This window comes from Benincasa hispida, chromosome 11 (genome assembly GCF_027475165.1).
Source record: "Benincasa hispida cultivar pf3 chromosome 11, pf3_genome.v1.1, whole genome shotgun sequence".
NCBI classification, from domain to species: domain Eukaryota; kingdom Viridiplantae; phylum Streptophyta; class Magnoliopsida; order Cucurbitales; family Cucurbitaceae; genus Benincasa; species Benincasa hispida.
The window spans coordinates 71,854,105-71,873,577 of record NC_143488.1 but is presented as its reverse complement, the minus strand read 5'-3'; the positions used below and the strand labels follow the sequence as shown (position 1 = coordinate 71,873,577).

At 27.3% G+C, this 19,473-nt stretch overlaps 1 protein-coding gene across 3 annotated transcripts; it reads left to right on the top strand.

Annotated features, from left to right (window-relative positions):
- Nucleotides 1-319: 319 nt before the first annotated feature.
- LOC120090439 (uncharacterized) lies at nt 320-11,779 on the top strand. 3 transcript variants are annotated; one of them, XR_005485541.2, is made up of 10 exons: nt 320-850; nt 957-1,146; nt 2,414-2,547; nt 5,016-5,128; nt 6,396-6,516; nt 6,783-6,938; nt 9,366-9,521; nt 10,644-10,753; nt 10,874-10,923; nt 11,366-11,779. XR_005485541.2 is itself a non-coding variant. In XM_039048105.2 (10 exons), exons 1-10 carry the CDS (start codon nt 735-737, stop codon nt 11,494-11,496), a joined length of 1,242 nt encoding a protein of 413 aa, XP_038904033.1. In that variant the 5' UTR covers nt 320-734; the 3' UTR covers nt 11,497-11,779. The 3 variants fall into 3 exon arrangements, 2 of the variants coding, with proteins under 2 accessions (XP_038904033.1, XP_038904032.1); XM_039048105.2 differs by having other exon boundaries at nt 962-1,146; nt 10,674-10,753; XM_039048104.2 differs by having other exon boundaries at nt 10,674-10,753.
- Nucleotides 11,780-19,473: the final 7,694 nt, after the last annotated feature.

Sequence of the window (19,473 nt, the reverse complement as noted above, 5' to 3'; positions counted from 1 at the left end):
AGTTCAATTTCAATTTATATAATGACTTTTTAAAAGTTGTTGAAGAATAAATTATTCAAAAAAATATTAGAATTAAATAAAATTAAAATCAATATATTTATAAATATTTGTGTTATAAGTAATAAAAAATATATATATTAAAGTTAATAATAAATTCGTATTGGTTTGGATTATATTAGGTGAATCAATAAACGAGTCCAACTCATAAAATTTTTATTTATTTAAACCCGAATGATTTGATGGCTCAATCTGAACTGCACCATTTGAGTTTTTGTTAATCCTTTTTTTTTAAATATCCCTACGAACCTCTTTTAAACCCAGGTTTAAGCCACACACCACGTAGAGCAATGATTAGATAAGTACACCCAAGAGAAATGGACTTTTGTGCTCTGACTCCCGAGTCTCCCACTTATCTAACTGTTTGCCCGCACATGGCAATTGGCACAAACTTCACTGATCTTCTGCAACCATGGCCGCTCCATCCATTTCCCTCTCCCTTTCCTTTTTCCTCTTCCTTTCCTTCCATTTCTCTTCTTCCTTCTCCAAGATCCCCCTTCCCTTCTCTTCTTCCCTCCTTCTCCGCCCTCAAAATCCCCCAATCGATTCCCTCCGCCATTACCGCACCAACTTCTTCACTCAGATCCTCGACCACTTTAACTTCAATCCCATAAGCTACCAATCCTTTCAGCAAAGGTATCTCATCAACCACACCTATTGGGGCGGCGCCGCCGAGAATGCTCCCATCTTCGTTTACACCGGCAACGAAGGTAATATCGAATGGTTTGCACAGAACACCGGTTTTCTTCTCCAATCCGCTCCTCATTTCCGTGCCCTCGTCGTTTTCATCGAGGTATACACGATCCAATTTCTATTCTTCTTCTTCTTCTTTTTTCCTTTTCCTTTTGCCTTAATTTCTTCTCTGTTCATCTGCAAACTCTACCGATTTTGTGTTGCAGCATAGATTTTACGGGAAATCGATTCCGTTTGGGGGAGATGAAGATGTGGCTAATAGTAATTCGAGTACGCTTGGATTTCTGAGCTCCACACAAGCGTTGGCCGATTATGCAACTCTGATCACCGATTTGAAGAAGAATTTGTCGGCGATTGATTCGCCGGTTCTGGTCTTTGGCGGCTCTTACGGAGGAAGTAAGTCAATCGCCATTCTCGATTTACTTTCCACTTTCTTGATTTCATCACGCCATTGAATTCTTTTTTTCTTTGTTTAATTTCTATGGGTAAATTCTTAGGAGACCATTGTTTGAATTGCCATGGAGTTCTTAATTTTAATTTTAATCTATTATAAACTATTTAATTTGAAATAAATTTAAATTCAAGTTCTTAATTTTGAGCTTTTTTTAAAAAAAAAAAAATTAAAATTAATTTATTATCGTTAATATTGTTGTTATTTTAATCTATATAGATGTATATTTACTAAAATTTGTCATGCATCCTTGCCATAGCCTGAGTCATCAACAATTTATTAGCATATAGTATCATCCTTCAATTTGAATTTAAATGTTTAAACAAAAAAAAAAAAAAGGTGATTAACAAAGGGAGTTTTTAACTTCTTGTACCGAAGATTCAAACATCTAACATCTATCTTAAGTAATTGAATGATGCTTAAATTATTTATTTACTTAAAAATAATTAAACAATCATCTTTTAGACATTTCTTGTTCTATTGATCATTGTACATATTATTTAATATTTATCATTTATCATTATATATTACATGATTGAAAAAACATTTTTGTCCTCGAACTTTCACATAATAATAATATAGTCATTGAACTTTAGTTTGTAGCAATCTAGTTCTTATACTTTTAAATATGTAATAATCTAATCCTTACCATAAAAAAACTCATTAAACTTACTTGTCAATTTTCATTACATAACATTTAGTCTTTGTAGTTTATAAACTAATTTGATTCCTAATCAATTGGTACTATGTAAATGATATTTAACAAAATCTTAAAAATATCTTTTTGCGATAGGAACTAAATCCTTACATACTATTAAGAGTAATTTTATTGGGTAGTACTTTTAAGGATAAGAATTGAGTATATAGCAACATTTTTAAAGAATTGCAAATATAACAAAATCTAATAGTGATAGATTCTATCGTTGATTGACTCCTACCAGTGATATGATATGATAAATTCCTACTCGCAATAAAGTCTATTACTGATAGACTTTGAAAGCAAAATCTAAATTTTGCTATATCTGTAAAATTTTTTTGTATTGTACTATATTTACAAATATTTTGGGACTAACGATTATATTTGCAACTACCTCTATTATAAAATTTTAGACATTAAATTGTTACAAATTTAAAAGATATGGAGTAACTAAGGTAAAAAAGTGTATTTTTTTAACCCTATTACATCTACTCTTGCTTTGGTGGGTAATGTAGTGCTGGCAGCATGGTTTAGACTGAAATACCCTCACGTTGCCATTGGAGCTTTAGCATCATCTGCTCCCATTCTTCAGCTTGAAAACATTACTTCTCCTTATGCCTTCACCAACATCATCACCCAAGATTTCAAGGTCTCTCCCCTCTTTACTTTTCTTTTTGGCAAATTGCCCTCTCTTCTTTACTTTTCCTTTTCAATTTGGAATACTTTTTCAACAATGAATGTTAAAATTGACCTGGCATAATGCTACATCAAAAATGAGAAATTATTTTAAATGATAAAACTGCTAAAAATATTGATAAATAATAGTAAAATAGTATATTATATTTTTTATAGACCGCGATAGACTACTATTTATGTCTATCATGACATAGATAGACACAAATAATAGTTTATCGTAGTCTATCGCAAACAGTTAGTGATATTTTGCTATATTTATAAATATTTTTGTTCATATTCTTATATTTGAAAATAGTCTAAGAAAAAACATGTCATAGAAATTATCAATTAACTTAAGTATAATTCAATTGGTCAATACTTGTGTCTTTGATAAAAAAAAAAAAAGGATTTAAGATAATTAAATTGGGTGGCACTTTTTAGGAATAATAATTAAGTGTAATGATATTATTTTTAAAAAATTGTAAATATAGCAAAATCAATTAGTGATAAACTCTATTGCTGACAAACTCTCACTTGTGATATGATCTATTACTGATAGACTTCGAAAACAAAACCTAAATTTTGTTATATATGCAAATTTTTTTGCATCGTACTATATTTATAAATATTCTGAGTTTGATTGCGATATTTTCAACCATCCCAAAAATCTAAGCTTCGACTGTTTTCACTTGTTGTTGAACTTTAAAAAATGAGTCAAAGCATAAGAGATTAAAAAAAACTGTCAAAATATTAGGGACTAAAGTTTATATTTTAGGCTAATTTTAACTGCATAGGTAGATGGAGAAATCCAAACTTTTACCCTTCAACTTTAAAGAACTTTACAAGCTATTATGTTGCTAATACAATTTTTTTTCCTCAAAAAACTATTAAAAAAAAAAAAAAGTGACATGATGTAATTAGCTAAATGTAAGAGAATAATTTTGAAAACTGGATGAAAAGGAGATAAAAGATGTTGAAACAAATTGACAGTAAATATAGAAAATAAAATGAATTAATGTGAATTGAGAAAGAAAAGAATAATGTAAACAATAAAAAATGAAATGTGGTCCCGTAATAATATGATGATGTAACATTGGGGTTGAGGTTGAAAGCTAAGAGCTATAAATATAATTAAAAATCATCTTACATTCAATTAAGAACAACCTCACATGCTTTGTGTCTTTGTATATAGCAACAAATTATTAACGAATATGCCAATCAACATTGCGACACAAATAACAAAACAACTAAAACGACAACAATGCTAATTATATAACCAAAAAAAACCCTCTTTATAGAGACGTATTTAAAAAATTATTAAATTACAAATCTATTCCCTAAACCTTGGAATTTGTATTTTTAAACTTTGAAAAGTGGTTAAAAAGTCTCCAGCTTTTAATTTTATGTTTAAAAGGTAATGATCTATTATATATAAATTTGAATTTTATGTCTAAGAAACTCTTTCCATTTTGTGTCTACTAGAGTTGTGAATTTTTTAAAATATTTAAGAAAAAAGCAATTTTTACCTAAATTTCGATTGGATCAAATTGGACCATATACTTGTATAAGTATTGCAATCTTAGATTTAAACTTTAGAAAGTATTGTAATTTTAACTCTCTAATAAGTTCTTGCTTCAAATGTCGTTAAGTTTACTTTTATCTGTTCAATGAATTATAAAACGTAGGTACGATACGAAATTGATTAAGTTTGAAAGAAAAAACAACAATAAAACTAAAAAAAAATTGTTGAAAGTTATGATCTTTAGCAAAGTTATTAAATAGTTAATTTGTGCATTGATCAAACTTACTTTATTTAAAATTTTATTTTATTGAAATGAACGAGTTTACGAAGATTTTAACATTATTTTTTTATTAAAATTAGTAAGTAAATTAGCAAAATTGAATAGAGATTAATTGAAAATCTATGGTCTAAATTGATTTAACATCATGAGTTTATAGTGATTTTTTATTTTTAATTTTTCAAATGATTTATAGATCATAAACACAAAATAGAAATCTATTAGACTTGATAATTCTTTTTTTTTTTTAGTTCATGGCGGAGTTTTTATAGAGTCATTTTGCCCACCAACTTTTTAAGTTGGTATAAATAACTCAATTTAAATAGTAAATACCATTAAAGTTTATATATTGATCGATTAACTCCATCTTTCCATTTTTTTCTACATATTTAACTGGTAATTTCATCTTCTTCTCTATCTCTACTTTTCACATTTATGGACGACTTCATCTTCTCCTCTTAATTATTTTTCATAATTATTGAGAAACTTTATCCTATAATTTTATATCTCAAAAACTCAAACTTATTAAATTCATACTTAATAACCGTCTCTCCTTAAAAATTTATGAACTAAACTAGGTTAATTTAATGAACGAAAAAATAGATAATATGAAAGTGATTGCGTGTGGGGGAAATTTGTACAGAGTGAAAGTCAGAACTGTTACAGAGTGATTAAAGGGTCATGGCAGCAGATTGATATTACTTCAAACCAGCCAGGAGGCCCCCAGTTGCTTCGTAACTCATTCAAATTTTGCAAGTAAGTTTATTTTACTTTTACTTCTTTTTTTTTTTTTACTAGATGTATCCTTTTTCTCTTTCCCTCTCTTTTCAATATCATTTCTTCAATGCTTTTATATTTCCATTATTTCTTTTCTTTTTTTTTTTTTTTTTAAAAAAAGTTACCATTATAAATTTACTTTCTACTTATTTTTAAGCTTAGTATTCATTTAATCCTTAAATTTTAAATGAATTTTCAAAAATTAAAAAAAAAATTATTTACACAAAATAGTAAAATTTAATCTTATTTGATAGAGTCTGATAGAAGTCTATTAGTGTCTACCGATGATAGAAACTGATAGAAACTTATCATTGATATTATGTGATACACTGATAGAAGTATATAAATGTTTATTAATGTTTTTTTTCTTGTATTTTTGTAAATAATTTGACATTTTTTTTTATCTGTGAAATTTTTTATATTATTTTAACTACATTTTTTTAATATTGAATAATGTTCGTATTTAATTTTAGTTATTAATATTTAGTATTATTAATGATATGTCAAAGAAAATTTTAGTACTATTGTAACATATACTCCAAACAATTAATTACAATGAAAATTAGAATAAATTTAGGCTAGTCAAATTATGTTTGACTCGTTATAGTGTTGACAATACTAAATACAAAAGGAAATGATTTAAAAGTTTAAATGTGAAGTTTTATGAAATTTAGAAACTAGAGAAATAAAAGTATTCTAGAGACAATGTATTGTATAACCTTTTTGTTTATTTTAATTAAAGTGATAAAGTGATAGATATTAGAAAACACATGAATCATTCCTTACAGAGTTGCTTTTAAAGGAAATATATAAAAATAATAAAATATTGTTTCTTTCTAAAAAACTATTATAGAAATGTTTGGAATAAAAATGAAGTTCTCATGTTGTACCATCTCTTTTTCTTCTTAAATATAGAAAGTTCTTCTGAAATTGTAGCTAAGGATGATTTCAAAGAGCAATTTTTCTTAAATCTAATAATCGTAAAGATTTGAATCCTTAATCTTTTAATCAAAACTATAAAATCTTAACCAATTAAATTTCTCTCGTACTAACAACTATTAAAAGATTAATTTAATTAGAATTTATTTTCCATGTTAAAAGAAATGCACACTTATTTCCTAATAATTTTATCTATTTGTTATGTAAGTGCTTTATTTGACTATTGTTATTATTTATAATATAACGTACTTATTTTAAATATATATGTGTGGGAAAAAAATAATATGCAATGAGTGTATTAATTCAGAGAGGCGGAGTCAGAATCGATTAAAAATTGGTTGTATACTGCAATTTTGTACACAGCAATGACCGATTATCCCACGCCCTCTAATTTCTTAAATCCCCTGCCAGCTTATCCAGTTAAACAGGTATAACATTCTTTCTTACTCTTTCTTTTATTTAACTATTTTTTAGAGGGTGACTATTTTAAACGACAAAATTGTTGGAAATAACTTTTCAAATCACTATTTATTACATTGATGGACAACGAAATTTTAAAAATATTCCATGAAAATATTTATATTTAAGAACAGCCCTTTTTTAAAACTAAAAGTATGATAATAATATTTGCATTAAGGAAAATGAATAAAAATAAAATGAAAGAGAAAAAATGTTGTGGGAATGAATGGTGCAGATGTGCAAGGCGATTGACGATCCAACGACTGGGAACGACACGTTTGCGAAGTTGTATGGTGCGGCTAACGTCTATTATAACTACACTGGGACCGCCACGTGTTTTGATCTCGACGATGATTCTGATCCTCACGATCTTGGAGATTGGACTTGGCAGGTTCTTTTTATTTTCACCTCTCTTTTTTCTCTTCCTTCTCCTTTTTTTTTTTGGTTCTCGAATTTTTGGGTCTAATTTCTATTTAATTTATATATTTTAAAATATTATATATTTAATATTTAAATTTTGAGTTTGATTTCAATTTAGTTTCTAAATTTTAAAATGCTACAATTTTACTTTTGACATTTGAATTTTGCTTTAATATGGTCATTATATTTCAAGATTTACATTTTTAACCTCAATTTTTAACTAAATACTCACTTTTCGTCTTTAGAGTTAATTTATATTGATAATTTAAAATCGTTAAAAGAATTATAATTAATTTAAGTTTTACTATTTTTATCACTCTTAAATTAAATTTAAAATTTCACTTTATAACTATTATTAATTAATAAAAAAATATTGTCAATGATTGAAATTGAGTATTAAATGAAAAATTAAGGTTAAAAATGTAAAATCTTGAAACCTAGTGACCAAATTGAAACAAAACTCAAACCTTGAAGGTAAAATTGTAATATTATGAAACTTAGGAATTAAAGTGAAACAAATTCCAAAACTTAAGGACTAAATTTGTAACATTTTAAAACCTATGGACCAAATAGAAACTAAGCCAAAACTTAGGGATCAAAAAGATATCATTCCCTTCTTTTTATTATATATATTGTTTTTTCAACTTTTTTTTTTCTTTTCTATTGTGTGTTTTCAAAGTTTAGTAAAATTTTCATCTTATATTTTAATGGTATAGCTAAGTAAAGTCATCGTTTAATTAACATTTTTTAAGGTTGAATATCTTCCTCAAATCCTTTATTAGATGGTATAAGATTAATTTTTTCTTTACCTACTAGCTTAACCTTTTGAGTCAATCGACGATTTAAGATGGTATCAGAACAAGTTAGTTCAAGAGGTTATATATTCAAACACTTGTCATATAAGATCTGATTCTAAATGTCAACCATTGGAGTTTAAATTACTAATGAAAAAAGGAATTATCACTTAGGTTTAAAATGTTGTTTTTGGCAAAAATGTGGAGAACTAAACTTTTATAAAAAAATGTCAACGAAAATATCCATGTCGATATGAAAAAAAGTTAAATTAATAAATGAACATTTTACTCTAGTAGCATTCTATGTTTTTTTTTATATGATATAATTGAAATGACGATTTACCTCTTTTGATATAAACTTTCAAAATGTATAAATATTAACCTGTCTCATAAATTTAATATTATGATTATTACATGACATCCATATGAATGATGGTTGTTTTGAAAAATTGATGATGCGGAGGAAAATAAATTTGAAAATATTGAAAATATTGAAGTCGGAAAAGGAGTAAATGTACATTTAAGATTTGATATGCTTAAGCAAATGAAGTAATTTAGAGAGGTAAAATAAGGATTTGGCAGTGATAAAGACAAATACATGATGGAAAATGATGTGATGTTTGGTGTATCCAATGTCAAAAAAGTGCTATAAATGGGTCAAAATATTGATTGAATATGAGATTTTACGCAACCTATTGCCAACATTTTTCATGTGAAGAGAAAACTTTACACTCCACTTTCTTTTCCCTTTTCTACTCTAAATAAAAAAATAAGACTACACTTTCTTTGAAATGGAAGGAAATCTTTTATTTATTTCTTCCCCAATCTTATTGATTTTCATTTCATTTTAAAGGATTTGCTTGACTAAGATTTTCTTGATATAACATAAGGTACATGAAATAGGAAATTATTTACCACATTCATTGAAGTTCTAAGTTTAAAGAGATTTGACCCAACTTTTGATCATCGAAGTTGTTTTTTTACCTTCTACCTGCGTCAGGTGAAAATTTCTAAGCTTAAAGAAATTATCTACCACATGCACATATGATGAATTTTGCTCCCCTATCTCACTCCCACTCCTCAATTCACAATCGCTCTCCTTTCTTTGACCATAATTTTTTTCACTTCTTGGTTCTTGCCAATCTCTTTCCTTCTTAAAAAAAGTTATAGATTGAAAGAGGAAGAAGGTAAGACTTGGAGTGAGGAGTGAGAATTAAGGAGCAAAGCCCATCACGCTTGCATTTTTTGTTATTTTAGTAAAATTTTATCCGATGATGTTATAAGCAAAATGTGAAAAAAAGACAGATTTTCAAAAAGTTGGGTTGATCTCTTTTAGACTTCCAAAAATAAGTCATGGACTTTCCTACCTATATAAATTTAGTTTTCATCATTTTTATAAATCTCAAAATGAATGACTAACATGAGTACAATTCAACTGACATAAAATTGTGTTACAACTTGGAGGCAATATGACAAAGACGGGAAGAAAGACCGTTGAGTGGAGTGATATTAGAAGAAGGGCCATATTGAAATTAGCAAAGTTCGGCAGATTTTGGAAAGAATTGGATAATCCAAATCTGAATTATGTGTATGAATGAGTGCAGGCATGTACGGAGATGATATTGCCAACGGGTGGTAACACAGAAGAAAGCATATTTCCAGCTTCAACATGGCACTTTGCAGATCGACTTCATTTCTGCAAACGCTTCTATAACGTGGAGCCTCGTCGTATTTGGATCCCCACACACTATGGGGGCCATGTAAGTTTCTTTCCCATCCATTTACTTCTTAGCTTAGACATGGATTACCAACCATCATTCTTCTTTGTCTCTACCCCATTATTTGCTATCTTGTCTATCAGTTGGGACCAGGGTCAAGAAATCCTTGTTTGTGAACCGGGGTCCCCCTAGGAATGATGAAGTATACTAAAGTTATTCAATTTAATTAGTCACCATACTTTACTTTATAACAAGCTAAATTTAGTATTTATACTTCAAAAAATTTAAACAAGGTTTATTTAGTTTCTATCATGAAAAGAAGTTATTATATGTTAGATCTAAACTAATTAGGGGCTAAATTTGTTTATAAACTATAAAGATTAGGTTGCTCCATTATAACAAGTTTTTCATTGGTATGGATTAAAAAGTTTTTCATTGGTATGGATTAACTAAGGTTCAAAAATTAAAGTCCCGTTTGGTAACTATTTTGTTTTTTTGTTTTTGTTTTTGAAAATTAAGGCTATAAACATTATTTCTAATTCTAAATTTCTTCATTTGCTATTTATCTTTTACCAATTGTTTAAAAAACCAAGTTAAATTTTGAAAATTAAAGAGACATAAACTAAAAACTAAATAATTAACAAACGAGACATAAACTATCACAAATTAAAGAGTACAGGACTAGAGAAAGGTTTAACTTTTAATTTCTTTTAATAAAAAGTTAGTGATTCAATTCTCCACCTCTGTGAGTTTGTTTGGAATGACTATAGAAAAAATTGTTTTTAAAAAAAATCATTTTTATTTAAATTCTTTTTTTAAAATACACCACATTTAACATTTGACAAGTTAAACCCAAACACACTACTTATGTATACATATTGTTTCATTATTTTTCCTAAATTTCTTCTGCTTTGTTACTTAAGAACCTTTATTATAATGTCTAAGAGGGAGAATTAAAATATATATATATATATATGGATTTGGTTGGTAATTTCAAATTGTTGGTGGCAAAATTGAAACTTGACGATATATGATCATTCATTTGATTTGAATTTTGCTTTCAAAGATTTTTAAAAATAAAAACAAAAAACGAAATGGTTACTTAACGAGACCTAAATGTTTCACTAAATTATGGAAATTTAATTAGAATCTAAACATGGGCAGAAAAGTAAGTTGTAAGTGAGATTGATGCAGAATATTGAGAGAGTTCTGAAAAGGTTTGGAAGCAACATAATCTTCTTCAATGGCTTGAGAGATCCTTGGAGTGGTGGAGGGTAACTCTTTATCTCTCTTTCCCTTCTATACATATCTTTATGGCAATTCTTATTTAATTGCTTACAATTGGCTCTTAATGTTAACATTTTAGTCATTTTCTTTTGATGCTTTGTCTTCAGAGTGCTGAAAAACATATCCTCAACTATAATAGCCATTGTGGCAAAGGAAGGTTAGCATTCATCACATCAATATATATATATATATATATATATATATATAAACTTAGTTTGGCTGTCATAGTATTGATATGTTATCTCTCTCTCTTTTTTTTTGATGAATCTATTGAGACCATAATTATTTCACTTTATTGCTAACTTAGAAACAAACACAAACCATTTAAAGTTAAGTTTCGTTGCGAATACAGTAATTAGACCCAAAGTATTTGTAAATATAGAACAATGCAGAAGAATTTGTAAATATAACAAAATTTAGATTTTGCTTTCGAAATATATAAGTGATAGTCCATATCACTAGTAGGGGTTTATCAATAATAGACCATATTACTAAGAGTCTATCAATTCTTTAAACATGTTATTATACCTTTAATTATTATCCCTAAAAGTGTTATCCAATGAAATTACCTTTAAATTTTTATATTTGGAATGAAACAGGAGCTCATCATGTAGACTTGAGATTCTCTAATCCTGAAGATCCAAAATGGCTGAAAGATGTGAGAAAGCAGGAGCTCAATATCATTCAGGATTGGCTTTCACAATATTACTTGGACTTGGCCCAATATTAATCCGGCCCATGTTTATATAAAAGGCCCAAACACATAGCCCACTCATAAGATGAAAGAAGAAGAAGGTTCTTTCTACTTTATGGTTTTCCAAAAGGATTATTCAAGCCATTCAGGTAAGCCACCAAATGATTCTCTCATAATTTTGTACATAATTTACTTGAATTCTTCAATATTTGAATGTTTTGAATAATGAGATATTAAGTTTGTAATTTTATTACTTAATGGTATAATAACAATTCTCATCATATATTTCCACAATGGTGAGATGTTATCTTCTTCCAAACTAAGCTTATATGTTTTTTTTTTTTTTTTGGGTGGATAAAATTTTAAATTTGGTCCTTTCTTTTGAGGTTTGTGTTTGTTTGTCTCTAACCTTTCTAAAATGTCTAATAAATTTTTTAACTTTCAATTTTATGTTAGGTAGGTTCCTAAACTTTTAAAATATTTAACATGTCCTTAAGCTTTTTGTATCTAATAAATCTCTTAATTTCAATTTTGTGTCTAATAAGTCTTTGGCCTATTCATAGGTTTATTGGACATGAAATTGGAAGTCTACACCATTAAATCGTGATGTTTCATATCTATAGTCTAAATCACACCCATATATATAATGATACACCACTTCAATCGAAATAGTTGTAAGGAGGCAAACAATGTTACCATCATTTCAAACATATGTTCTCAATTAGATGGTGATGGTTCATATCTACGGTTTAGATCACAAATCACTCCGTCATATAACCAATTTGACCCAAACAATTGTAATAGAACAAATGATGTGACTGTTCGTTTAGACATATCTCAGCAGTTTGATCGTAAAAGTTTCATTTATATTAACATCGTTTCACATATAAACACCTTGATAAGAATTATTAAAAGATGCAAGGACAAAATGAAGATGTAAAGATTCTCCCATCATATCTCGTTTTATATATAGCATAGATTTCGTGTTCTAATTGAATTGTGAGTTATAGATTATAATTGACTTGGAGAAAGTTGTCTTTTTCATTTTGTAACAATTATGTATGTCAGCAAAGCATTTGAGACAAATTTCATTTTTTTTCAAAAAAAAAAAAAAAAAATCACTTATACTTTGTTTGGGAGCCTTTAGTTTCCAAAAAGCATTTCCACCAAAGAAAAGAAATGCTTGGAGAAGTAGCTTGGGCTTCTTCAAATTTGTACAAAGCAAGAATGTAGCAACTCTCCATGGAATATAGCAAGTCTTCTTTGACATTGGTACCATAATATAGCATCTTCTTGTGACATTTGAAGGGTACAATTGACATACTTGTCATAAAACATGTTTCAATCATTTACTTAGTATCAAATTTTGACTTTCTCTGTAATTTATTACACATAAACAGTAGAAAAATTGATACAAAGATCATAACATTTTTCTTCTTCGATCCAATTAAAGATTCTTCATTCCATTATAATTTAGTTATCATAGTCCTATCCATTTGTCATTCCTAATTTAAGATGATTATAGAAACAATATTTTTGTAGTAAATGAAAAGAAAAATTGAATGGTTCATAAGATTGTTATAGATTCCTAAGGAAAGAGGTGTCATGAAGCACCTATGCTCTATGTCAAATAGCTTTTTATTTCATAATGATGGATTGGTCAACTATGTCAATCCCATTTTAGAGGTACTTTTAGATTGCAATCATTAAACCTCTTATCTTTTTTTTAATCAAATCTACGAATATAAGATTTTGTTCTTTAAATTGTTAGTTCATGAAAAGGTTTAACATTTTCTCACTAATCCTCACCATATTTCAAGACTAAAATATTAGTCATCTAGAAGTATGACCCCAAAATTTATTCTATATGTACTTTTCTTTCTTTCTTTCTTTTTTTTTTTTTTTTTTGAAAAAACAATTATTGGATATTTCATTTAGGAGAAATATGTAAAATTGAATTATATATCTTATTTCTAATCTAATTCAAACTTTAATGAGTTTTGTAAAATGAGAGTATTATTCATTTATAAGGTTGATAGTTTGATTATTATCTCTATCATTAATTATTAAACTAAAAAACTATTAAATAAACATATTAAAAATATCAAAACATAAATGAAGCCCTTTTAAATATGGTCTTTCATTTATAAGCCGGTAAGAAAATCATTTTGTAACACCCCAAATCCAAGATTCAGATCAGGATTCGAAATCCAAATTTGACACCTCATGGTCCTGGCATTCTCCTAGATCCCCTGCAATCTGGCACTCCTTGCTTGTCTTGAACTTCTTGTTAAAGTGAAGACTATCCTCAACATGGGTCCTTTCAGGATGTTTTGTCCTCACCCACATTATCTTAGGAAAATTCCTAGAAGGTTATCTAATATAAGATTGACCTAAGCTAAACACGCTTAACTTTGAAGTTCTTATGATTGAGTCATCAAAAAAGAAAGTGCACATTGTTGTAATAAATAGTAACTTTCAATTCATTTAAGTCTTTTTTAACCATGTTTTCGTGTCTTTGGGATCCCTATCATTCGAATGTGATCTTGATTTATTTATGTATCTCTTTTACTCTTAGATCGTTACACATTTCCTAATAGAAGGGGAATGATAGAAACTAAATTTGGGTGAATTTGAGTCGGAAGAAAATGACCCACAATTTTTATAATTTATAATTTATTTATTATTGTTGTTATTATTTCGGTGAAAGTGACTTAGCTTTCAGGTGGTCATCACTTTGATCACTTTGATCACTCCTCACCTCCTTCTGCCAAGTTAGGCACAAGAGATTAAGACAACCCCTTTCCTTCTTCTTCTTTTTCTACTTTAAAATAATCATAAAATAAAAATAAAAATAAAAATAAAAATAAAAATAAAGTCCAACTTTGTGGGCTTTTTGTTCTTACCTTCCCTTTATTCTCTTCCACTCACACTTGGTCTCAATCCAAACAATCTCATCTTACCCAATATGATTTTATGACAATTCATCCTTTCATTGATATAATATACCTACTTGAATTTCAAACATTGTTCAATTAATTAAGATATATATATCTTTGATCAAAATATTAAAAGTTTAAATCTATCTCACATGTTAAATTAAAAATAAAAAATAATAAAATATATCATCTTATTTAAATTGTCATTTAAATTTTTATGTTCACCTAAAAATTTTTAGTTTGATTCTCATAATCTAATTCAACATTCAAAAATTATGTTTAACAATTTTTCTGTTTTTTAGGACAAAATTGAGGAAAGATGTGTGATGTGATATAAAGTTATTAGTGAGTATTAAACTAGTTGATTATATTAAAATTTGAAGTAAGATTCGAAGGTCAAAATGAACATATCTCAACCGTGATTGAAATAGACTTCTTTCATCAAAGTAGGAAGTTCAAATCTACACCATAACCATCTTGCATAAAAAATTGGAGAAAGTAAAATGACACGTGAGTTTTTGGATAAGAAAATAAATAGTTTATCTCAATATTAAAAATAAATAAATAACATAGTAGAATGTCCTTCTTGGAACTTTAATTACCTAAACTTTTTATATGAGCTCATGCTTTTTTTTTTCTTGTCAAATATTTATGCCTAATTTTAAAAATTCACTCGTGTTTCTTGAATTTATAACTCTGTTGGTGAGATATCATCACTTAAATTTTATATCTTATCTACTCAAAAACCTTGAAGCTCTAGTTGTTGTTAAAAGCTTGTCTAGCTTTCCTTTTCGAATTAGTTTGTATGAATCATCTTCTTTGATTGTAGAATTTGATTGTATTGATACGATAAACATAGTTAATCGAGTGGGGGTGATATTTTGGAGTTATCTAGATTTACTGAGGAGATTATCTCCTTGTATGAGGTGGTCCAGGTTGGGTTTGTTGTTTTGTGTTTGAGATCAGAGAACAAAATTGTCCACTACCTAGCGCATGCGGAGAATGAGTTTGAAAATTTTTTGTGTTATTTTGGAAATTTCTCTTCGACCTTCTCTAAAGAAGATGGAGGATGAGTCTTTTTGAGTCTGAACGGTTTACCTCAACTATTTATGAAATGAGTATAGTTTTTGGTTGAGTTGCTTCTATTTCTTTTTTTTAAAAAAAAAAAAAGTTAAATAGCCAACTCGTTTTATATTTTATAATTGACATATATTATGTATTTTGAAATAGAAGATTTACATTTCTATACATGTTTAAACAAACAAAAATTATTAAGAGTTATGTGCGGAGAGATGCTTGGAATGTCATGTCATTTTCCTACCACATAATGATTCTATATGCATTATTGAAATGAAGATTTGATGGAAAGATTTTGATATAAAATAGATGAAATTACATAAATTCAAATATCTAATGGAATCATATTGTATATATTTATTCTAAATATATTGAGAATTGACAAAAATGGAAAAAAAACAATGTCAATTCGGCACACGCAAAGGGACCATTTTATTACTTTCCTTTCTTTTACCACAAATGGTCCCACTTAATCACAACCCTACATCTTAAAACACTTACCGATCCACTGTTCACCACGTGTCACTTGTCCAATTGCCCATCCTCCCCTACTTTTTTGACGAACGAAACCGACCCTTTTTTAGTTTTAAAAACACTTCGATGATTTCTTTTTTGAAGAAATCAATGAAAACTGTTTTTAATTTTCTTATCCACATTTTTATTAACATACACACTTCCATAGTATCGTTCATAAATCAATCGTTAAAATCTTGCATTAGTTTATATGTAATTGTATTGCACTAATAATTTTAATATGGACTAAGTCATTATATAATAAAAGTCAATGCTTTACCTTAAAAAGAAAGATTAATTTGCAACATATATAAAGTATAATTAAATTGTTACATACTTTGGACTAAATCCTCACAAATGTAAAAAAAAATATAGGAATCAAATAGTTAAGGATTCATTTGATAATCATTTTGTTTTTTTTTTTTTTTTAAATCAAATCTATTTTCTTTTCATTTCTTACTATGGTTTGCATCTTTTTTAGGTACAATAGTTGAATTTTTAGTCAAATTTCAAAAACAAAAACAAATTTTTAAAAACTATATATTTTTTTTAGTTTTCAAAATTTAGCTTAATTTTTTAAATCATCGGTAAAAAGTAGATAACAAAAGAAGAAATTTAAAGATGAAAATGATGTTTTTAGATTTAATTTTCAAAAAAAAAATAAAAAACGAAATGATTATTAAATGAGACCTAAATATATATTTTTAGCTAACACAAACATTGTTCAAACGCATAAACTCGCATTTTCTATAAAATATATATATATATAAATTATTATTGTTTGGAAAGATCTGGTGGGCCCGGTGTGCATTAAAGAGTGGGCCCAGAAGTGGCCGGTATCTCGCATGCGGATCGGGTGGGAACTGGAAGAAGCCATTTCGGGCCAAACTGCAGGCCCTCAATTACACTTCACCTCCCCATTTCTACTTTATGTAGTTATGCCCTAAAAATATTACTTTCTTCTTTTTTCTTTTTTCTTTTTCTTTTTTTTTAGGAAACAAAAATACTATTTGTTCCATACTCCGCCTTTATTTATTTATTTTTTAGTCCTAACTTTATTTATTTTAATCTCGATATTTTTAAAATATTTATTTTTAACTTCGATTCATTTTTATTCTTAAACTTAAAAGAAAATATTTTTAATGAAAATGAATAGGTCAAAATGGTCACTTTTTTAAATTAGAAAAAACAAAATACCAAAATGAATCAAAGCTAAAAATATTTGAAAAGAAGGGTTTAAAATATCTTTATTTATTTATTTCACTATTTCTTTTTCCTACAACTATTTACCACCTTTTATTTTTTTAAAAAAAGAATCATAAGGGCCACGTGGCATCCACGTCAGAGTTTTGTTCTGTTAGAAGAAACACTTGTGTTTGTATGTGACCACTCATGTGAAATTGAAGGAGAAAAAAAACTGAATGTTGCACAAAAACCACACTTATTTGTTTGCTTCAACCACCCACCATTGCTTTTTAATCACATTTATAGAGTTTAATATTTATTAATTATTCTCTCTAATTTGGTTTAAATCTTTGGTATTGCCCATATTATACAAGCCATACAAAATTTCTAAATGTTCTCAAATTCTATTGAATTGATTAAAATTCATATGAATTTATGAGATTCGTGGAGACATTTCGTGTTTCCAAAAAATATTTTTATTATTCAAAATTGTTTTTCTTAAAGTTGTAGTTAGTTTTATCTAAGTTTCTATATAGTTCTTTAAATTTAGGCCTTATCCTTAGATGGGACCCCTTCTTTTTAAGTCCAATTAACTTATTTAATAATGTTTTGAGATAACTTAATATACTTAGGATTCTAAAAGTTATATCAATTTAGTTGGGATGACCACCTGCATTTACTAATTATCTGATAATCAATAATTAAAAAAAGTTAAATACATGTTTCAACATGTGTATGATATTCCTTCTCTCAATACAAAACGACCAATGGTTTGATTACTAATTTAATTAATTAGATTCTCTTTTATCACTTTTGTGTCTAATGTATTAGTTTAAATAATTTTATATTTGGTTGGTTCATCTCTCTTTTTTTAGTTGATTATGTAATATTTTAATCACTTGAGAAAAATTTTACATGATATTACTATACCTTCTCTCTTTTTTCTATTCCATGTATATTTAACTTAATTCTCATCTCATACTCAACATGAGTTTAAATATATCACATATTTATAATTTTCATTTTGATTCTAATTCCAAAAATAAAAGTAGAAAACACAATTTTGAAAATTGTTAAAATATTATTTTAGTCCCCTTTTAAAGTTTCATTCTATTTTGATCCTTGTACTTCCCAAACGGTCTTAATTTAGTCATAATTTTTATTTTGATTCTGATTAAATAGTTATAATAACTTTCATGCAAGAAATAACATATAATAGGATTATTTTACTAAAATATAGGAAGGAAAAATTATTATAAATTTTCTCTATAGAAACTTTTAACATTAAAGGATTAATTTAAAGATTTATATGAAAAACGCATAAGCTGATTTGAAAGTATAAACTCAAAATTAGAGGATGAAAATAATGTTAACTTGGACCTTAAAAAAATGTATTGTGATCCCACGACATCTGATTTAAACCCTGTGTTAATAAGATTAGATTGATATATGTTTATTTAAACAAGTTTGTATGTATATTCATTGAGTCAAAACATGAGATAAGAATCTTATAATTATTTTAATAACTATAAAATCAACAATGCACTAAGACGGGTTGTATCAAAGTTATTTGTTTATTAATGAAATGAAAACCAGTTGTGTTAAATTTAATATTCCAAATGTTTGATTCGTAGAGTAGAGTTGGGGAACAAACAGAAAAATTCGAATCGCCATTGGATTTTGATACATTACCCTTAGAACACAATAATCTACCTTTGTCTTGTTTCATTGAACTTAACAAATCTCAACACTCTTAATGCCACCAATCTCTTATTAACACCCAAAAAAACAAAAAAACAAAAAAAAAAACCCTAATTTCACCCTCTGTATTTTTAAAAACGAGAAATTATTCGAAGAGATCATCACAAATAGGATTGATAATTATGCATGTACAGTTTGATATAAGAAAGAGAAATTGCAACGAGATTTCGAATTTGTATGAATCCACATCCACGTTCATATTGTGACGGGTTGTGAAATAATATTTTTTTTAAAAAATTATAGGCAAATATCAATTTATACTCCTTAATTTTGAAGGTTGTATCATTTAAATTTTAAACTAATAATTGTATCAATTTAATCCTTGAACTTTTGGGGTTGTATCAATTTAGACCTCAAACTAATAATTGTATTAAATTAAACCCTAAGCTTTTATTAGTGTATCAATTTAAACCCTGAACTTTTATAATTTTAATGATATAAACCCTCCATTATGTTTTATTTGGAAAAACTTATGAAAGTTTAAGGTTTAAATTAATATATTTATAAAAGTTTAAAGTTTAAATTGATACAGTTCCGA